At 43.5% G+C, this 23,067-nt stretch overlaps 1 protein-coding gene across 1 annotated transcript in view; it reads right to left on the bottom strand.

The window, feature by feature from the left end:
* Positions 1-19,282, bottom strand: part of TKT (transketolase) — a 31,324-nt gene extending 12,042 nt beyond the window's left edge. Inside the window, exons 1-7 of the mRNA XM_072875809.1 lie at positions 18,973-19,282; positions 14,334-14,451; positions 12,608-12,721; positions 11,837-11,934; positions 3,427-3,618; positions 2,477-2,595; positions 592-785 (exon numbers count right to left, since the gene is read on the bottom strand). Of these exons, the coding sequence (XP_072731910.1) occupies positions 592-785; positions 2,477-2,595; positions 3,427-3,618; positions 11,837-11,934; positions 12,608-12,721; positions 14,334-14,451; positions 18,973-19,079 (942 nt within the window). The 5' untranslated portion in view covers positions 19,080-19,282. The remainder of the gene's footprint in view (positions 1-591; positions 786-2,476; positions 2,596-3,426; positions 3,619-11,836; positions 11,935-12,607; positions 12,722-14,333; positions 14,452-18,972) is intronic.
* Positions 19,283-23,067: the final 3,785 nt, after the last annotated feature.

The raw sequence follows: 23,067 nt of genomic DNA, 5'->3' as shown, positions 1-23,067 counted from the left end.
TAGAACTTTCTGTTTCTAGAAGCTCCCCCCCCCCCCCCCCATTTTCTTGTTTTTCCATGAGTGCATGCACATACAATTAAAAAACCAAACCGAAACACAACCAAAACCATTTCAAATGTTAGCAGTGTCAAAAGTACATATGAGAACAGTGACACACAGAAGAGTAAACAAACAAACAAACAAAATACAGTGAAGCATCAGGACACACATCTGTGCTGAAATCAGCAACATCCTACCAATCCAGCCAGGAAGTTTTGAAAACCTTGGTTTCCAATCATGGAAATTCACTGAACCTCTTGGAGTTTCTTTAATTTTAAATACACATAAAATAGTTTGGATAATTGATAATGATCACAAAATTAAGAAGGGCGATTTGAGTCTTTATATTTTAATACATCCTTTCAATACCCAGTGAGTTGACTGTCTGTGTGTCACACCACGGGGGTAGGTGTTTACCAGAATACTCAAAATAGCAGAGAAGAGGTGGGTAGTTGAAATCGTGGCAAGGGATAACACAGAAACTCCTGCCATCCATTAAAGAGTCTCACACTTCGAAGATATCTGACAAACAGTGAAAAAGGAAGGGAGTACCTTTTCTCCCACTTTGTAAGTTGGTGGAGAGGGCATCTTAATGTTTCTAATATTTACTACAGGTGCGTCTTCTTCTGGGAGGGCTGGAGAAAGCTTTTTCTTATTTTGGATTTTGTCATCTATTTCCTGAATGACTTGTTCAGCCATGTTTTTTGGAAGGGGCTTTCCATGCCAGCTTTCCTTATCTTCAACACCTGGGTATTTAAAATTACATTACGAGTAAGAAAAATACAAAAACTGTCTAAGGTTTTAGCTGCAGATTTTACCCAGATAAAAGTGCAGTGGAGTATTACAGTCTTCCAAGGAAGAACTTCCTTATCATACCCACTGTAAACAATTACAATACTCTTCAATTGCATTAAGACAGACACGCTTACATACGTAAGAGAAATAGTAAAATTCCATATATTCCAAACTAGCAATGAAATTCCAGCATCTTCTACTGAAATTGTTTTTAAATTGGCACCTAAAAGACCTGGTCCATAAGTGTGGCAAGAAGTAAACGGTAAATCAGTGTGAACAGTTAACATGAAGTTTCAACAGCTAGGCCTAAATAAACAAACTCAGATAAGTTTCAAACAACAGTTAACCAAGCTGTCTAATTCAAACAAGACCTGACATTTTACAGCTTTATTTTAATAGCTTCCGATGACGCTTATCTTTGTGCAACCGGCACTAACAGCAAAATTACCTCTCTGGCTGATATACTGCTTTTCACTAAGAATAATAAATTTTGCTTGCTTACTCAATGAAAAGGAATGAAGATATTCACTCCTGTTAGTAATATTTATCCGGTCAGAAAAACAAATTCACAGAGTGCTGCTAAAAGCTGTAGCTGAACAGAATCATGGCAACCCCTGACACACTGAATATGCATTTACTCCATTCTATGGATGCACACATCTCACTTGCAAGAACCAAAATCATTTTCTTAGCACTAACGTTGTTGAGAAGTATGGAGAGTTTGAAAGACTTTCTGCATGCTATTGCTCAAATGTGTAGGTACACATCTGTCCCCTAGACAATGACGTTTAGGTAAGTTTCACACCACGTGAAAACTACAAAAGGATCTTAGAGGCACGGTGAACTCCAAAATCCAAAACAGCTGCTAACCTATGAAATAATTTCTATGGACTACTGTATCCTGTATCTCAATGAATTACACATCAGATCATACGAAATAACCTGTAGTATGACCAGGTAGCTTATATACCACGTCTCACCGAGCTCTGTCAAAACTAAAATGCAGCATCCCTCCTTGTTTTCTATGCATTTATACTGCCTGGCTGGTAACGACCAGACCCAGTTATCTGCAACACAGGGAGCAGGGAGCTTCTGTGACAAAGTTACACCCTTCTCAGACTACTCTCTCTGAGTCTAGGGATCAAGAGCAAGCCAAGAAGGTTGACCCCTTTTGCTAGGGCAATTTTCAAGACCAAGTCGCATGGTCCAATGTTCCCTCTCCCCCTGGCCATCTTCCAGACTAGAAAAGACCTTTTAAAGAGTAACAACTCAAGTACAGCTGACAGCAAGGGAAATCCTACTCTGCAACTGGGAATCTGTAAAAGCCCAGTCTATATGGAAGCGCACCTGGCTGGATGATGTGAAGAACTGACAGCCACATCTTTGCCTGCTTCCAATGAAGCATCAATCTAATGTCCTCCATAAGAAAAGGCAACAAAGGAAAAAAACAATAGGGTGAAGTTCTGAGTTTTCAGAGCATATGGTAGCATGATCAAGTCAAAAAGCTGACAGGATACCAACCTTTTTCTAATGTATGAAACATTAAACTTCTATATTTTTTTAATGACTGCACCTTTATTGCAGCACTACGTACATATTATTATATACCCATGCGTATGCAAAGCAACGGAGATTTTATTACCTGATATGCCTTTGCCTTTAAAAGTCTTTGCAATGATAGCCGTTGGCTGATGTTTGGCTTGGCCAAAGGCTTTGCAAAGTTCCTCCACACTGTGTCCATCAACGATGATAGCATGCCAGCTAAGAACACAAACAGATCAACTGTTTCTAAAGGCTTGTAGCATGTGATGCTCTCTGGTAGTTAGCAATAACAATAACGAATACTAACTTCATTCCAATGCAGTGTCTTTTTAAGAGACCCAAATTACGCCAGAAACACGAACTAGCATTCGAGATCATAAAATATCATAGTCCCTTTTTTATAACGCAAAATGAGTCACAGAGGGATTAACAGCTACTAGCAAAATTCACAGCCCACAGATAACTAAGTTATCCTACATTTCTTCAGACATAATAGCCATTTTTAATCACAAGAGTAAATCAAACATCTAGAAATCATTTTAAAAACTGACAATGAAAGTTAATTAAAATAAAAATGCTCCATCATAATTTGCATGGCTACTATCGCATCTGACAAAGTTTTTCATCATGGATTTTTGCATCTACATAGAAATATACATTTCTAAACTAAATTAAAGCCAATACAAAGAATTCTCTCACGAGTAATGGTTTCCATGCCCTTTTTTCTGATCTACTCCCTACAACAGCAAATTTGGTCACACAAACAGTTATAAAATCTGTATTTAATGTGATAAAAAACTGCTTTAAGATCCCCTAACAAATTTATCCAAGTAAGCAGTCCTTTTATTTTTTCTCTAAACAAAAAATTCTGCCACTTTTAATATTCCTGCTGTAGCAATAAAGACAACCAGTATCAGGCATTATGAAAAGACCATCTTTCTTGGTGAAGGTATCCTTTAGAGCTGAAAGCTCATTCAAAAAATTCTGAAAAGCAAATAAAACATACAGTTTCAAATGGGAGACTACACTGAACTTCTTCCAATCACATACCCAAAGGCTTCACAGCGTTTCTGGTAAATTTCAACATGATGCTGCAGAGGGGCAGGGTCACTTTGTCCAAGACGGTTAACATCAAATATAGCAACGAGATTATCAAGCTTGTAGAACCCAGCAAAGGCCATTGCCTCCCAAACAGAGCCTTCAGATAACTCTCCATCTCCAAGCAGACAATACACTCGATAGCTAGACAAAGAAATTAATAAAAAAAAACACCAACAAAACTTTGATGTGTAAGCGCAATCAAATCAAAAGCAAAACCCCTCTAACAATTCATAGTGAGACTTCACTACTTTTTCTGTCCCAAACTCAACTCCCATTGCTCAATACATTCCCCTCGGATAACCTTACATAACCCTTACATAACCTTACATCCCCTCAGATAACAAATTAAATTAAAATACTTTTGAGCTGTTTACACATGAAAAAAATAAGATGCGAAATACTGTACTCCTTTTCAAACTTTTGTCTCAAAAAAATCAGGCCTTAAGCCTCCTGTTGCAAGGCTTGAATGAATAGGCCCATTAAACACTGTCACTGTGACTCAGCAAGTTCACTAACAATGCATGAAAGATTACTGTCTGCTTCCTCGTTCCTACCATATACTCTCTGGAAGGACACCCAATAATTTAATTTCAGGAAACTATAAAAACTGGGGACGAACTCAACTACGGATTACAGCATGCTGCATAACCAAATTCGGAATTCAGGAAAAAGATAACCAGCATGAATATGACTTTGTAGACTACTTCTCCAAACTCTAAAGCTTTCTATTTAGGTAAAATTCAGGTAGCAGGAGTACGGCCTGATCTCTGCAGAATTCAGCCACAGTATTTTTCTTGTATTACCACTCTTTTTTTGGATGACAAAGCTTTATAAATGTTTATTACCTATTAAAATTTAAAAAGAATAGTAAATCAGCCTTCACATATATAATTTTAAAACAAAATAATCAAGATGGCTGTTAGCGATTTTTTTTTTTACTAGACATTAAGCTATAACAGACTTTCGATCTGAATCCCACCTGCCTTCAGCTAAATCTGAACTCCTTCCACATAAGCTGCTCCCCAGTACTACATGCAAGACCACCTTTTTCCTCTGTCCTGTAAGCACTGGTTAGATTTTTTTCCACATGTAGCATCTGCTAAACTCAATTAAAATCAGCAAGTCATCTTTCACAGAAATAATTTCAAGCTAGTGAAGTGTAGGACACATTAACCGGGCAGCCTATGCTCGAATGTACTAGATCTGCCACATAAAATATATCAACTACATCAGGCTATTTTCTTCCTCATAGAGATTTGCCTTTAGACATGTACTTTTCTTGTCCACAAAACAAATGGCAGAAGCAGCCATTTTTGTCTCTATGGAGTCAAGTGCCTTTCTGATAACATTTTCTGGTAACATAGCCCTACTTTATGATTCAATGGTGCTGTTATTGACCATAACAGTTCCTTATCTAGATACATGTTCTCCATTATTTGTCATCTGACTTTGAACAGACGCATCTCTAGTTTGCGTCTTCCTTCTAAGGGGACACATACCAGTCTCAAAATGGCTATCAATTACTCTCTGGAAGTTAGAGGCTGCTCCAACAACTTACTGTCTTCTCTGTTTAGGAACATCACCTTGCAATGCTGTCAGGTTACAGAAGGAACAGACATATGCACTAATTCTTGCTAGTCTTTAAATCCTTGGTAATTTCACTGGCAATAGCTTTGTAATTATCAGGCTAGTAATCTATCAGTTAAAACCTGAATTTGAAATCAGATTTGGGAATGGAAAATAGAATAAAGGATGTTGTGGTTTAACCCGGCAGCCAGCTAAAGACAGCACAGCCATTCGCTCACTCCACCCTGCCCAGTGGGATGGGAGAGAGAATCGGGGGGGGGTGGGGGGATGGGGGTGGGGGGGGTGGGTGGTGGTGTTAAAATTTGTGGGTTGAGATAAAGGCAGTTTAATAGGACAGAAAAGAAAGGGAAATAATAATAATAACAACAACAATCATAATCATAAAAGAATACACAAAATAAGTGATGCACAATGCAATTGCTCACCACCTGCTGACCGATGCCCAGCCAGTTCCCAAGCAGCGGGAACCCCCAGTCAACTCCCCCCAGTTTATATACTGAGCATGACATCATATGGTACAGAATAGCCCTTGGCCAGTTTGGGTCAGCTGTCCTGGCTGTGTCCCCTCCCAGCTTCTCGCTGGCAGGGCATGAGAAGCTGAAAAGTCCTTGACTAGTGTAAGCACTGCTTAGCAACAACTAAAACATCGGTGTGTTATCAACATTACTCTCATACTAAAATCCAAAACGCAGCACTATGCCAGCTACTACAAAAAGAAAAAAACCTCTATCCCAGCTGAAACCAGGACAGTATCCACCCCTTATTCTATACCATCTACGTCATGCCCAGGTCCCACACTTTCCAATACATTCCAATTAATCACCAGCACTTTTCCTGTCTTCTAATATATACACACATATCATTCCCTTCGTCTATAGACCATCCCAATAAAATGTTCACCGAGTTCATTTAGTCCATGACTTTGGGCTCCATCTGCCATAACAGTCCTTCCGAGCAGGAGAGATGGTGTGTGGTGTTGGACTGCTGCATGTTGAAGCCAGTTCTGGTTCCATTATCGCTGTGCTTGACCGGTTCTATCATCACTGCACTTTGCTCACCTTCAAAGTTCATTCTTCATTAATCTGGGTGACTCCTACTGTAATACCATTGATATGGCATATAGCCACCATTGAAGTGACGATATACAGTATTATATAGCAATTAACATAATATAATTTAATTCATTGGCTATTTTCACCCAAAATCAAATCCCCTTGAGGTACACATTGGATATCCCCATCCTCCTGCATCACCCACCAAATGCACCCAGGTCCTTGAGCAAAAGCAATCCCACAACTGGGTTTTCCTTTGCCCGAGGCAGGAGTAACCCAGACTGTCTTCCCCAGAATATTTTTCATGTGCACTACAGGGACTTTATCCCCCTCCACTGTACGTAAAAGGTTTGACTGGGCAGGACCAGCTCGATTGACAGATGTCCTAGTGTTGACTAACCAGGTAGCTTTTGCTAAATGTGTATCCCAATGTTTGAATGTCCCAGCACCCATTGCTCTCAGTGTAGTCATTAACAGTCCATTGTATCGTTTGATTTTCCCGGAAGCTGGTGCACGACAGGGGATGCGATATACCCACTCAATGCCGAGCTCTTTGGCCCCGGTGTCTATGAGGTAGTTTAAGAAATGAGTCTCGTTGTCTGACTCAATTCTTTCGGGGGTGCCATGTCGCCACAGGACTTCCTTTTCAAGGCCCAGGATAGTGTTCCAGGTGGTGGCATGAAACGTGTTTGGTGGCACGAAATGTGTTTCCAGCCATCCGGTGGTTGCTTCCACTGTGGTGAGCACATGGCGCTAGCCTTGGCGGGTTTATGGGAGTGTGATATAATCGATCTGCCAGGCCTCCCCATATTTATATTTCAGCCCTCATCCTCCATAGCACAGAGGCTTTAACCGCTTGGCTTGCTTGACTGCAGCACGTTTCACACTCATGGATAACCTGTGCAATAGTGTCCATGGTCAAGTCCACCCCTCGATCATGAGCCCATCTAATATGCTGCATCTCCTCCTTGATGGCCTGAGGTGTCGTGGGCACACCGAGCTGTAAATAATTCACCCTTATGTTGCCAGTCCAGATCCACCTGAGCCACTTCGATCTTAGCAGCCTGATCCACCTGCTGGTTGTTTTGATGTTCCTCAGTGGCCCGCCTCTTGGGTACATGAGCATCTACGTGACATACTTTTACAACCAGGTTCTCTACCCGGGCAGCAGCATCTTGCGACAATGCGGCAGCCCAGATGGGTTTGCCTCTGCACTGACGGTTGCTCTGCTTCCGCTGCTGCAACCACCCCCACAGGGCATTTGCCACCATCCATGAGTCAGTATAGAGACAGAGCACTGGCCGCTTTTCTCATTCAGCAATGTCTAAAGCCAGCTGGATGGCCCTCACCTCTGCAAACTGACTCGATTCACCTTCTCCTTCAGGAGTTTCTGCGACTTGTCGTATAGGACTCCATACAGCAGTCTGCCATCTCTGATGCTTTCCCACAAGACAACAGGACCCATCAGTGAACAGGGCGTACTGCTTCTCATTTTATGGTAGTTTATTATACAGTGGGGCCTCCTCAGCGCACGTCACCTCCTCCTCTAGTGATATTCCAAAATCTTTGCCTTCTGGCCAGTCCAGGATCACTTCCAAGACTCCTGGGCAACTGGGGTTCTCTATCTGAGCTTGTTGTGTGATCAGTGCGACCTACTTACTCCACGTAGCACCAGCTGCATGACATGTACAGGGGACCCTCCCTTTGAACATCCAGCCCAGCGCCGGCAGTCGGGGTGCCAGGAGGAGCTGTGCTTCAGTACCAACCAGTTCCGAAGCAGCTCGTACCCCTTCATATGCTGCTGATATCTCTTCTCCAGGTGGAGTATAGCAGGCCTCGGATCCTCTGTATCCCCGACTCCAAAACCCTAGGGGTCAACCTCGAGTGTCCCCTGGTGCTTTCTGCCAGAGGCTCCAGGTAGGGCCATTCTCCCCGGCTGCAGTGTAGAGCACATTTTTTACATCTTGCCTTGCTGGGACTGGCCCAAGGGCTACTGCATGAACTCTCTCCTGTTTAATTTGTTCAAAGGCTTGTTGTTGCTCAGGGCCCCATTTGAAATCGTTCTTCTTCCGGGTCACTTGATAGAGAAGGCTTACAATCAGACTCCAATTTGGAATATGCATTCTCCAAAATTTGCTAGTTGGTGGAGCCATGGCTGTTATTTTGTTGATCACATCCATTGGGATCTGATGACGTCCATCTTGCCATTTTATTCCTAAAAACTGGATCTCCTGCGCAGGTCCCTTGACCTTACTTCGTTTTATGGCAAAACTGGCTTTCAGGAGGATCTGGACTATTTTCTTCCCTTTCTTAAAAACAACTTCTGCTGTCTTGCCCCACACGATATCATCACCACCATATTGCACATCTTCCGGAGCCTCACCCTGTTCCCGTGCCGTCTGGATCAGTCCATGGCAAATGGCGGGGCTGTGTTTCCACCCCTGGGGCAATCGATTCCGGGTGTACTGGACGCCCCTCCAAGTGAAAGCAAACTGTGGCCTGCACTCTGCTGCCAAAGGGATTGAGAAAAACGCATTAGCAGTACCAGTTGTGGCATACCACTTGGCTGCCTTTGACTCCAAGTCGTATTGAAATTCTAGCATGCCCGGCAGAGCAGCACTCGGCGACAGCGTGACTTCATTCAGGCCACAATAGTCGGCTGTCAGTCTCCACTCTCCATTAGACTTTTGCACTGGCCAGACGGGACTGTTAAAGGGTGAGCGAATCTTGCTGATCACTCCTTGGCTCTCCAGTCGACAAATCAGCTTACGGATGGGAATCAGGGCGTCTCGGTTGGTGCGATATTGCCGCCGGTGCACCGTTGTGGTGGCAATGGGCACCTGTTGTTCTTCGACCCTCCACAACCTCACAACGGAAGGGTCCTCTGAGAGACCGGGCAGGGTGGACAGCTGTTTAATTCCCTCTGTCTCCAAGGCAGCTATACCAAAAGCCCACCGGTACCCTTTTGGGTCCTTGAAATACCCTCTCCTGAGGTAGTCTATGCCAAGGATGCACGGAGCCTCTGGGCTTGTCACAATGGGGTGCTTTTGCCACTCGTTCCCAGTTAGGCTCACTTCGGCCTCCAATACAGTCAGCTGTTGGCATCCCCATGTCACTCCAGAAATACAGATGGGTTCTGCCTCCTTATAGCTTGATGGCATTAGGGCGCACTGTGCACCCGTGTCCACTAGAGCCTTATACTCCCATGGGTCTGATGTGCCAGGCCATCGAATCCACACAGCCCAGTAAACCCAGTTGTCCCTTTCCTCCACCTGGCTGGAGGCAGGGCCCCTCTAGTCCTGGTCATGCTACTTGTTACTCACTTCTTGTAAATGCAAATCAAAAGTCCCTTTATTAAGATCAGAAGTAAGATCAGCCCTTCCGCTCTGTCTGGGGAACTGCTCACTGGAAACGGGAGCAGCAATTTTCCTGGAAGAACCCCCTTTTGTGATTGTTTTTCCTTGCAACTCACGTACCTGTGCCTCTAGGGTCGAGGTCAATTTTCCATCCCACTTCCTCGTGTCCTCTCCGTGGTCACGCAGGTAAAACCACAGGGTGGCCTGTGGTGTGTATCCACTATATCCTCTCTCTTGAGCAGAGGGATGCTGACTCCTAATGGCTGAGATACTGGTCCATACAGGTGGGGAGTAGGACATAGCCTCTTTGAGCTGCTGGAACTCTCGGGACAGTTTTTCAGACAGTTTTTCCACAGCTGAGACGCAGGCCCGTAGGGAGGAAGAGATACTTTCTTCGCGTTGCCAGAGTTGGCCAGCCAACGCATCCAGCGTTTGTCCCTCTCCGTCTTTCCACGTCGTTACTGCCAATGAGTTTGCGTGCGATGATGGTGCGTGTCGTACAAAATTCCGCCACATGGGTCACGTGCACTTGACTTCATCTGGATCTTTGGATAACCGCTCGTTGTTCAGGTCACCTTAAACCACCTCCAGCACGGCTAATTCCCTCAGGTACTGGATAAGTCTCTCCATGGCGGTCCACTTGCCTGGGTGACATATAACATCTTCCTTGAAGGGATACCTTTCTTTCACGCCCGACAGGAGTCACCTCCAGAGGCTGAGGGCTTGTGCCCCTTTTCCAATCGCTTTGTCAATGCCCCCTTCCCTAGAAAGGGATCCCAGCTGCTTGGCTTCCCTACCCTCTAATTCCAGGCTACTGGCCCTGTTATCTCAGCATCGGAGCAGCTAGGTGACAATGTGCTCACCTTGACGATGACTAAAATCTTTTCGCATATCTCGCGGCTCACTCAGGGATACGGTTAGGGTGGTTACCATATCATTTATGGGTTCTGTCTCCTCCTCCTCCTCCTGTCGTCATGGTGGCCCTGGTTCATGTTCTGACGAACTAAACGAACTGATTTTCTTGTGTATTTCTTCTTGTGTATAGGGGCGACTGATACCAGCATGGGTTGGTTCTTTGCTTCAGCTGCAGCGCCCGTCGCCGGGATTGGAGTCGCCACAGTGCCTGTAGCGATGGTATACTTAAATAGTTGTTTAACCCTAAACAAGACCTGAACCACATTCAGGAGCCATAGCAATACGAACATGCTGGTTTGAACATCCCAAGGGTATTAAAAGTTCTCAAGAGATGTTGTAACTAGCCTGAAGGAGAAAGGGAAGGTGAAGGAGCAGGGAAAGTGTCCCCCCACCTCCCCCATAGATTGGCTCTCTGAGGAGAAGAGGTAAAAAGTGTAATTATTAATAGTTTCTGAGAGATGGCTCCCAAAGTATGGGGATGACGGCAGTGCTGAGTACAATCTCACAACCAATAATTTTATCATACCGTAAGCCAGTGTTACACAATACAGTGAAGCGATAACTTCAATCCAACTCCCAGTGGTGATACACAGCACCACAGGGAGTGCATACGGCAAGTGAGGTGTTACATAAGACAACTCCGAGAACAAGCACAACAACTCTGAGAGCAAATGAATCAACATTGTGACCAGCAACTATTAAACTAATAGAATGAATGCTTATCATAAATTTGTTTTAACACGCTCTGGTCAGATCTGTCATTATCTCAACCCTTCGAGCCTCACATTGGGCGCCAAAAAGGACTGTAGTGGTTTATCCGGCAGGCAGCTAACCACCACACAGCTGTTCGCTCACTCCCAGCCCTGCAGAGGGATGGGGCAGAGAATCGGAGAAAAAGTAAGTAAAATTTGTGGGTTGAGATAAAGACAGTTTAACAAGACAGAAAAGGAAGGGAAAATAGCAATAACAACAACAACAACAACAGAATATACAAAGTAAGTGATGCACAATGCAATTGCTCACCACCCGCCAACCGATGCCCAGCCAGTTCCCGACCAGCGGTCCCCCGCCCAGTCAACTCCCCCCAGTTTATACACTGAGCATGACATCATATGGTACGGAATAGCCCTTGGCCAGTTTGGGTCAGCTGTCCTGGTTGTGTCCCCTCCCAGCTTCTCGCTGGCAGAGCATGAGAAGCTGAAAAGTCCTTGACTAGTGTAAGCACCGCTTAGCAACAACTAAAACATCAGTGTGTTATCAACATTATTCTCATACTAAAATCCAAAACACAGCACTATGCCAGCTACTACGAAAAAAAAATTAACTTTATCACAGCCAAATCGAGGACAAGGAGGAGGTTTTTTTCCTGATTGAGATAAGAATATAATTTATTTTCACAAAATATTCCCATTGAGTGCCTATAATAATGAAATATGAAGATGGAATTACCTGGCTCTGTCAAAGAATTTACCAGTGTATGCCATTCCACATGCAGCACCAAGACCCTGACCAAGGGATCCAGTAGCCACATCAGTGAATGCTTGTCTCTGAGAATAAAAAGACAATTATTTTACAGTTAAGAAACAGAGGAACTGAATTCCAGTTCTAGAAGATGGTTCGACACACATCAAAATTCAGCTTCTCAGCCCCAACAATACAGTGCAAGTCCCTCCAAATTTTGTTCTGTTCCCCTTCTTTCCCTGCAATGCACGTACCTTGATGATCAGTGCCACAACCTAACTAGGGTCTCTGAGAGGGAATGGTACCTACGGCCCAGGAACTTCTCAGCTATGCCTTGGATGGCAACAGCTAAGAATTGGTGATTTTGTGTAAAAAAGAATCAATTGAAACAACTGGCTGGGAATGGAAAGACCAATGAAGTGACCAAACTGCATATAAACTCTTGAAATACCTCAAAGCTTCTTAAAGAATGAGGAAAGCCATGCTGGAACTTCACATACACCTTTTTTAAACGGAAAATACTGACATACAGGACTGTAGGGGAACTGTACTACAACAACAAAGGTCATTTTTACATGCTCATTCAAACACAGACACTGATTCAGTTGTGAAGCCATAAATACCATCATCCTTCTTATAAGTCTTTGTCTTTGCTCTACTTATCCTTTCCTGTACTGGCAACCAGGAATTGCTGCAAAATACATGCACTTCTTGTTTTACAGAAAACACCATCTTATATCAAAGGTTACGAGCACTCACTGGTACTGGGTGTCCTTCTAAGACAGAATCAATTTTCCTCAAGTTCAGTAATTCTGCTTCTTGTAGAAAGCCCGCCTCTGCCCAAACTGAATATAAAATTGGTGCTGCATGACCCTAGAAAGAAACATAAATTTTAAGCAAAGCAGAAGCTTCACGATATCCTAGTATCAAGGCAAAATTCTACAAAGCTGACAAACCCCGGAATCAGGTTCTTATGTCCACTAAAAAGGGATCGAGTTATAAAACACCTTTACAACGCAACATTCACGCTGATGCTTGTTTCCGAGTCCCCCGTGTCCCTGCTTAGAGCACCCCAGATCTGACTACAGTTAAGACAGAAAGAATGCAGCACTCCTGAGGGCTGTTTAGGATGTCCTCGACAAAATCAACATGGAAGAGTAAGGGGGTATCTCTCAGCCATGCAGGTCCAATTCCAAAAAGTAGTTTTGGTCTCCAAATAAAAAACCTTGATTAAATTTGCTTAGGTACCAGTTTCAAGAACACAGCACTGTTCACTAAACCAGTAAGCAGATGGATGAGCAAGCGTTATCCCATTAGAACTTCTTCAATACATACATATTCAAGGTAAGATGCAGTGAGTGACAACAGGCAAGATTTTAAGCTTTAGACACTCAGATCCTTGCGGCCAGGTCCAACTGGACAACTGCAAAGTAGTAGTCATCTTCCACCCATGAAGTCATTAGGAGTCAAAAAAGCATGCAGAGGTTTGAAGCCATTTAGCAACTCTGGGCAGAAACCCTGATTAATTAGAGAGAGGTAAAGCAAATATGAAGAAGCAACCCTCTCTCTATTGCTTTACCACCGCAGCATTAGCTGCTTGCTTCTCCTTCAATTACTTATTTCAGAATGGTAACCGGAAGTGGCAACAGTTATTATATCCAGTGCAAGGATATATCCCATCAGCTATGCAGCACTATTGTAAGCCACCATGTGAGAAACTCTGACTCAAAGATGGAACCTGCCTCACTGGAGTACTTCATCTGCCATTTTTTACATCATTATGTTTTCTGAAGGCCCCTCAACTGCCTTTATGTCATATGATCGAGATGTCCCTGTGATTTGCAAGGGCACAATGCAAAAGGCGATAGAAACGCTAATGGACAGTCCAGATTGTGGTTCTATGTGTTTTCTGAACCACAGTGGCTTCAGAAGTAGTATTGACTTTAATATCATACTGGCACTGTAGGAATGCAAACTACTCACTAACCTACCATAACTATTTCATATAATGCTCCCTGAAAAGCTGACAGTAATTAGTGCACATCCGTGACGTGACTGCAGGCATAACAGCATGTCTGCATTTAACAAGTAGAGCACAAAAGCTAACTGTGACTTACTCATTAGAAAATTGGTTAAGCCAAAATAAAACAGATGTTAATATTTCTTCATAGATTTTATAGACAATATAATAACATTTATTATTTAATATTGGAACAACTTAACATAGTGAAGTTAAGACTTACCAAGACATATTATACAGACACTTTTAAATTATTTTTGAGTTATGCTACAACTTAAGTCAACCAGCTTTTATTTGTCTTTCTGAAGTAGACAAATTCCAAGCTCTCAAATATTTCCCGTAGACTTCTGTGTAGATACAAGCATAAGTAAGCATAAATCAAGGAAGACAAGTCAATTTAATTTACAGACAGACAGCTCCTTAGTAGCAGACTGCAACTGTATAGCGTAACAGTCGTTATTTTACCTTTGAAAGAACAAACCGGTCGTTGCTGGCGTTTCTGGGATCTTGCACTTTGTACCGCATGGTATGGAAAAACAGAACAGACATAATCTCTGCTGCACTGCAACATGATGTAGGGTGGCTACGAGTAAAGACAGACCCAAGATTACCACTTCTCATTATTGTTTGCTCAGGGCCGTATCTTTAAAATATCACTTTACCAGTCCCTTACTCCTCAGCATTAAAATACACAGTCTGAAGTGTTTTTGATAACCCATCCCATCCACCATCACCCCAATGCCAATTAGTTGTACTTTGAGACAAAGGGAGCCTTCTTATCTAGTTGAAGTGGATTTTGAAAGATAGACCCTGGTGACAGTTCAAGGCCATATCTTTTAGAGCTCTCTGTTCTTCTTCATGCCCAAGAACACCGCCCTAATTGGTGACTGTGAAGCACAGGAAGCAGTATGACCCTGATTTACTGGTGTAAACAGGATCATTCTTGACATCAGTGGCGGCTGCTGCTGAAGTACAGGAAAGTGAATGATGAACAGTGACAAGGTTATGGTTGCAGAAATCTGCACCAGCTCTGAAAATAACTTGCAGTCTCATCTCACTTTCTCTTCTACCAACGTTTATTTTTCATCTTGAACACGATACTCTTAAAATATTTGACCCTACTTGTAAAACAGGACAAACTTACTATGGAAGTGTCACATTTCATTTCCCGCATGTACATTTACCATGCATGTTAGGATTAGACAACACTTTCACTAGAACTTTAATCAGAATATTCTCTTCTGGTAGTAATAACTCTTCCCTCCCAACATCCCCAACAATGCTGTAATAAGAGAATAAAAACATGCAAAACACTAGCAAAATATGAATTACAGTTAGCGTCCATCCCTTAGTAAGAACTCACACACAGGGAACCAAAAGAATTAGATTTAAACCATGGTTCAAACATATTAGTAAATATTTATGTATTTGAGTTAATCAATAAGCCTTACATGCTTGTTTAAAGCTTTCATTCCTTTAATTTTATTAACTTTATACTTAACCATAGTTCTATGAACTCCTGGTCTTGGTAAAAAAAGTTTTAAACAACCTAAAATGGTAGCATGTGGAAATAAAAAAAAAAAAAGAAAGGTAGAAAGATTTAATAAATTACCTGAAAATTGAAAAAAAAAATTCTTGTTAAAACTACAGATTAATTAAATTACTTCCTACTAACAGAAGTTACCCAGAATTTAACTACATATCAGATACCAGAAATTATTCTAAAAGTTACTACACAATTTTCCTTAAATACAGCCATCTTAACTACATCTACTGGTCTTCTATTAGCTCATACTTTTCTAATAAGTTCTGTTAAAAGAATTCCTTGTTAAGCCTAGCAAAGTGTATTTGGATTACTCGTACAAGGGGAGAAAAAAACCCACGGCAAGTCATCGCCACTATTCTCACACAATCTTCCACATTTTGTTCCTGACTGACAAGCAACCTAGAACTTTGCAGTGGTGGTCCGATTAACACACTCCTCTGCCAGATAGCTTCTACTGAAGAACTGCCTTAACTTTGAAATATAGCCCTTTAGTCAGAAACCAAACCAAAGTACATTAGAACACTGAAATCCTGGATCCACACAAATCAAGAGTAAAATAATTACGCCAACATAGTTTTGTGGGTTTTTTTTATTACTCTGCATCAATTTATATTAGCTCCATCTACACGCTTCAACATGTTTCAGCTAAAAAGAATAGTGGTGGAATGTGAAAATGGAATACAGAATGAAAGACAAAAGCTAAAGACCTAAAGGAGAAAATTATCTGCAACAAGTGATCATACCACATGCTATGAATCCTAACTGCCTCTTAAGGAACTCTTGCAACTTCCACTTTCAAGAATTTAACCATCTAATTCTAGGAAGCCAGGCACTGTTTCAAAACTGCAGAAATTTATCATTAGCTACAAAGGAGACACTACCAGTTCTGATGAAAATGTCTGCACTACTCATCTAAAAGAAAATTTTCTTCCATGCTCAAAAGCAAGTACGTTCAATCTTTACAACTAACTTAATCAATTTTTTCCCCACCTAAGGCATTTCAAGTACAAAATTTTTTTCCCAGTTCACTGAATTTTTCCACTACAGCTGGTAAAGTAGTCAAAGTGATATGTTTGAGCATCTTCAGGATCAGACTACCTGATCTTTTAGCTCTTGTCCAGACAAAGGCTGTACTTTCTTCAACAAAAGTTAGTACAAGTAAAGACTGCAAGAACTGGTGTGTCAGATCTACCACGGAACCACTTCTGTCGCAACGTATATCACAGTTTACAGAACTTACTTCCTTGAAAGAAGTAGGCAAGTCCTGCTTTGTTTAAAGTGCTCTTATTCCAAGTATTTCCTTCAGTTTTATAAACTACACCTTTAACAAACACAGATTTCCTTAACAAAGTCAATGCAAGCATGACAATTGTTTTTATTAACTGTAAGCTTCTATTTAAATTCAACTTGGATTCAAACATCTGTCTACATTTTTAGTGTCTACTAGAAGTTTAAGCAAAGCCTACCGTCTCATTCAGGTTTTGGGAAACACATTCATAATGTATAGACTGTTTTAGAAACGTATGTGATTTGCCTAACAGCGCAACAGACTCTGAATGCCTTTTTCTTTTAGGCACATTACTACACCATCATCTAGGTAATCTAATCTTATCAAGAAAACATACGACTTGTCAACGGAATCTTCTCTCCAGAGCCCATCTTTCGTAATCTGCTCATTATCAGGGTGTGTAATAATTTCAGGCTTTACACAACTCTAGCGCTAGAATAAGCTAAAGTGATTACTGAAATGCCTGCGTGCAAGAAGTACTCGGTATTGTAGCGTACATGAACCAGGAATAAAAAGCTTGAGTAACGCTACTTTCACTGTTTCTTCATCAGTATGGGGAGAAGGGTTTTACTATTGAATTTCATGGACCACAGAAGAGAAACAAAGGCTGTAGCAAGATCCTTATTCTTTAATAGCAAATCAGACAAAACGGAGAAATAATTTTATCTGTAGATCAGAAAACTGATACCATACATCTCTGTGGCCTGCTTAAAATACACACTAGAAGCTCAAGACCGAAGCCCAAGCCCTACTAAGTAGATTTAGCACAATTTTTCTTACCTACAGTTTCACACAGGCTTGTGTAATACTGCCTGTACATTGTAGCTTTGAAACAAATCCAGAATTAAGAGCAATTGTTGGGTATCCTGTACTTCTCTCTCCAGACTGGACCAAACAGGTTACAGCTTTGTAAAAACCCACTCCTACAGCTAGCTGAGAGGTTTCCCGTGTCCCAACGCTGCATTTTACAGGAAGAACCAAAGCAACATTTTCATTTGCTGTATGAGAAAGGAACTAGTACAGTTCCGTTTCTGTATGCTTTGAGAAAGAGCCATGTGAGGTAGCCCATGCCAGACACAGGGTGAAAAGCGTAAGGCAATTCAAAGAAGAAGCTTTAAAATATTTTGCACGCTACCTTTCTCCACACAAGCCTCAGCATCCAAAGGACTCCTTCAATATATTTTTTTTTTCCCAATCTGTACAGCCAGTCTCAAAGAGGCCCAAAGGAGGAAATTGCAACAGGGTGGGATTAAAAAAAAAAAAAAAAAAAGCCAGCACTTTATATAGAAGCACTCAGATGTATTATTCAAGCAGAAAAAATGGCTTTAATTTTACATCAGTAAAAGCGGATTGTATGCAGAGATATTTTTCCATAGGTAAAAGCACGATCAAAGGAAGGATAACCCTGGAATCTGCACACATCAGAGCCTACGCTAAATCCTGTCCAGAGGCCTGAATAAACTGTCCATGTGAGACCGCGTGCATTTCACAGATAATCCCACTTGGGCTCGCCTGAAATTCTGTGCGGAATTAGTTCCAACTGACGGGCACGAAATGAAAAAGAAACCGCTTGCGCCTCAGGCACAAATTCTTTGGTTTTCAGTCCTGCATCAACTTAGCATTCCCGGTCTCTCTCCGCAGTCACAACACCCGCCAACCCCGGCGACCGACGTGGCCCGCGGCAGGGCGGCTGCCGCCCCCGGGTCGGGCCGGGCCGGGCCGCCTTTGGCAGCGGGAGCCCCCCACCTCATCCACGCTCCTCGCTCGCGGCCGCCATTTCCAGATGCAGCACCTCCACATCAAGTAGCTTCGCGCGAAGCCCCCAACGTGCCGGAGGGTATCGGGGCGGAGGGGTACAGGGGATTTGGCCGTGACCTCCGCGGTATCATCCCTCCCATACACACCGCGCTCGGGCTCCCCTATCCCCGCGCAGCGCACGTCCCGCCCGGGGGCCGCCTCAGCCCTCCCGCCCACCCGCGGGAGGCACGGATGGGCCTCCAGCATGCCCACCCGCTCGGCGTGCTGCCTAACGGGCAGAAAACAGAGTGCAAGGGGGAAGGGATCTGCCGGTGTGTCCCCGGGAAAGGGGCTGAGGGAGCCCGGCACAGCCCCTCCCAGCGCCACCCCACCTCGGCCTCGCCGCTGAACGGATGCACGACCCGGGATGCGGCAGTGCGGCTCGCCGGCAGGGCAGGCGCCGCGTACCCGCGGGCGCACCGCGGGGCCGGTCTGCGGCCAGGGCTGGGACGCAGCCCGCCTGCCTCACTCACCCGGAGCCGGCCGCGGTCGTGGCCTTGATGGAGCTGATGCGGAGCCGGTTGGCCGTGTCCTTCAGGGCCTGCAGGGTCTGCTGGTCGGGCTTGTGGTAATCCTCCATGGGGGCAAAGCAGGAGGGCCGCGGCGGCAGCGGGGTTTGGGCAGCGGTGGCACCCGGGGCTGGGCAGGGACAGCAGCGCTCCGCGAGGGCTGTGGGCAGCGCGCCTCAGCCGGGCCGTGCAGCGGGGTCGGGAGAGAGAGAGCGAGCGAGAGGACAGCCGCCCCGCCTCCCGCCTGCGCCGGACCTGGCCGCGCACACCACCGCGGCCGCCCGCAGGAGGGGCGGGGCGGGGCGGGGCGGGGCAGGCCCGGACGGCACGGCACGGCGCGGCGCGGCGCGGCAGCCCTGCCGGCGCCAGGGGGCGGCTCTGGCTGCCCGCCCTTGGCCGCGCGCAGGCGCCATTGGCGCCATTTCCCTTCCCCGCCTGGCAGCCGATGAGAGGAAGGCGGCTCAGCGGCGGCCCTTCCCAGCCGTGCGCAGTAAGTAGGGGCGGTCCTGAAGCTGGGGGGCGGAACCCGCCGGGCTTAGCGGAGTGGACTGTAACTCACGTTTTTCCACCGTTCAAACCCTGTTCGATAAAGCTAAGTTTCGGAGGGTTTCCAGCTCAACCCTGTTCCTGTCTGTAAAAGAGTGTCACTGCATCCAATGCCTCTTAACAGTAACCTTGTTCCTCTACGCAGTCAGGAGAAATAGTAACAGAATTACCCTGTCTGTCTCCAAGAAATTACTCATATTTCTGTAATATACGTTTAAGAATTTGACAACTACAGAGACTTTTGCATAAAAGATTGACTTCACCAGCCATCAATCAGGAAACACATTTTCTCTAGCAGTTCTGAACACTATGACATTGAAGCTACAGACTTAGCTAGGCAAGTTATATATTTCATATTTGTTCTAGAAAGCTCGAGCAGCACTAGAAGTCACAATCTGAAAAAAAAAAATAAGTTCAAACAGACAACAAAAAAAATCAAATACTTCACATCTTGCCCGTGAAACCTGGTATTCCTGCACTGCACTCTCCGTGTATTTCGGTGTTCTGTCCACTGGTAGTTTGTCCTGGAAGCTGTATTACATGATTTAAAAATACAAATATATTTTAAAATCTGTTTCACATGTAAACTGCTACATCTAGTGAACTAGTGCTATCATCATCTAATTTCAGAGGACACTAGTGATGTGTACCATTTACATTAAAAAAACTACACCTTTGTCTTCAAGACTCGGAAAACTTTGGGTTTCAGAAACAAAGGAAGCCACCTATATTTACAGAGTATCCATCCATCCTCACCTGGCAAATTGCAGGTAAAAAGTAACACGTGAAACTCTTAGCAAGGTAAGATAAACCCGTCTTCCATAAACGAACCAGTTTATTGGAAGAAAAAGAAGCAGACACCATTCCCTCAGCTTAACTGTTTTCTTCAACTGCTCCATCAGTTGTCTTTTCAAAAATACTTTTAATAAAAAACCTCAGAAGAAAAACTAGACTGGAAATAGGCTATATGCCAGGAAGAAGGAAAAAACGGAGCCAAACAACCAAACTTGACAGTAGCAAAGTGCAGAGTTCATTTGAGAGAGCACATTTGAGAGAGGTAGTTGCTGCAACTACCATTTGCCGTGCTCCAATCTATATTCTACTTTAAAATAATTAGGTAGGCCAAATACTTTATTTTCTTTTTGCAGAACGTTACCCAAATCTTTTAATTTCAGTAATATGCTTTGAAGTGATATGGACAATAAAATTGGGATATGGAAGAGCCTGATGAGAATCGCATAAGCCTTGGTTTAAGTTTAGGAACTCTGAAGACATGGCCTATAATGCCAAGAGCTTTCTAAGGGCAGAGCAATGCCCCCTTAGAGCAGAGCGCCAAGAACTGAAGTTGTTAATGCACTTCAAGGGTCATTGTGCAGATCCGCTACTGTCTCACGGTACAGAAAGACACATCATATACCCTGTGACATGCTGTGTCTAAACGGCAACTTGGAAATTAAATAACACTCGATAGCTAGAAGCTAGCTAGTTGTGTAGGAAATCATAGCAAAGAGATCCTAGCTGAGGAAACATAGAAAAAGGACTGCCAGACGTGGTGGAAGCAACCAACAGCCATTCTTAGTAGCAGTCCCCACAATAGTCCTGTTGAAATCCACTGTGCTTCAACGATACATGGACTTCTTTTGTCCTCTTGGAGCTATGATGCCCAAAGGAATATGGTCAGTAGGGGGACTATGAAAGATCTCAAGAGTTACAAGTAGCATCTACAAGAGATTTACTGATTTAGGGCTCCTCCTTTTCAGATTTTCAACGACAAAACCTACCTCAAAAACAGTAAATTCAAACCTTAAGTTTGAAAAGGATAAAAGATCCTTAACTGAACCTTATATATGCTATAGACCAGCAAATACCTTGCTAGGGATCTGGCTGTGCCATAGCCTCAAATAGGCTTAAAAATCAGTCTAATCTTGTAGAGTGAGGGTTACCAACATCTCCAAGCAAGTTACAAAACACTCCCTCTTCTCCTATGTCCTTCCTTGCATCCTTTCCACTACCTCGTAGCCTTTCTCAAGGCAACACCACACTTGATTCTGTCTGCAGCCATATGGTCAGAAGGTAAGTCTAAAGTAGCTTGAGCCAGAAGTGCCGTCGTGGATCGAATCTCCTGATCGTCTCTGCTTACTGTGCTTTGGCTTGCCCTGCAGAGCAGTCTGAGAGCTCATAAACAGGATTCCTGGATGAAACAGAAGATTCAGCGTGAGAAAGCATCTAATACACTCCAGCCATTAATGAGTATTCAGTCCAACAGGACAGACAAGAGCTAGTCTGGAGCAGAATTCAAAAACACATATAGTGCGGATGTTGAGTCTTCAGTACTGTCTCGTGCCCTATAGACCTGCTATACTGGAATCTCCTACCTGCTGGTGTAGACGAAGCCACAGAACCACGTGACTAGCACAGCAGCATTATTAGCTTGAGCTCTGCTGCATACTTACTCATTAAGGACAGTTGTTAGAATACTGTCTGTGCTAGGGAAGTGAATGGCAATTTTTCTATCACCCCCTGCTTTTTAAACACTGTTCTTTAGACAAATGTTGACATCTGGCTCAACCATCATCTCAGTGACATGGATAACTTCATATCAGTTGGGCAAGGTTAGGCAGGATAACTTGGTCTACCCTAATCTGTGGTTTAGAAGAGGTGCGTGAAGTAAATTCTTCAAATGAGGCCAAGCATAAGTGAAATAATGGCTATGATGCCAAACTCCACAGTATTTAGCGTTGACTGAAAATACATTAAGAAAGCATGGCTGTACACCCTTCCAATTTCAGCTGCAGACAATGTTTCCAAAAACTTCCAAAACACGTTTGCATCAGGAAACAAAAAGCTTATTTTAGAGATATGGGTACTTCATCTTTCTGGAAGGCTAGTAGTATCTATAAACACAGTAGAAAAATATCATAATGGTAGCAGGTATCATGAGGACAATCAAGTAATTTCTACACTATGTTTTTGCCTCTAATAGATTCATTTACTCCACATTTTATGTATATACAGTGTGATTAAGATGCAAGCATTGCCAGGCTGTTACTGTTTCTCTCTGCATACATCATTGTCAGTGACAAAGTGAGCTAACAGTCAACTAAAACAGAGTTCAGTCGCTCCCTGCTCCTTAGTCAATGTCCTTTGTTTTCCCTCACAATTCTTTTAAATATACACTGACTAGATCATAGCCTCAATTTTGGCTTTATTGGTCCAGGCTGATTTCATTCTTTGGCTGAAGAGTAAGGCCTGTGATCAAGTCTCTGTGATTACAATGAAGATGCACTCTTGAATCTTCATTGCAAGGATGGCTCCCTAACAAACCTTCTCCCGAGTGTACTGTAGCAATAGCAATCTTATCAGCTGCCTTGTCAGGCTGGACATATGGTGCTTTCTTTTTTCCCCTCCCGTAAGAAAATAAGGGGGATGATCTGGATAAGACTGGTATTACTATGGCTTGCAACTCTGTCTCCTCCATTGTTATCTGGACGGTAGAAAGCCTTTAAGATAGAC

Source organism: Ciconia boyciana, chromosome 11, assembly GCF_034638445.1.
Source record: "Ciconia boyciana chromosome 11, ASM3463844v1, whole genome shotgun sequence".
Classification (NCBI taxonomy): Eukaryota; Metazoa; Chordata; class Aves; order Ciconiiformes; family Ciconiidae; genus Ciconia; species Ciconia boyciana.
This window is presented reverse-complemented; position numbering and strand designations above follow the sequence as displayed.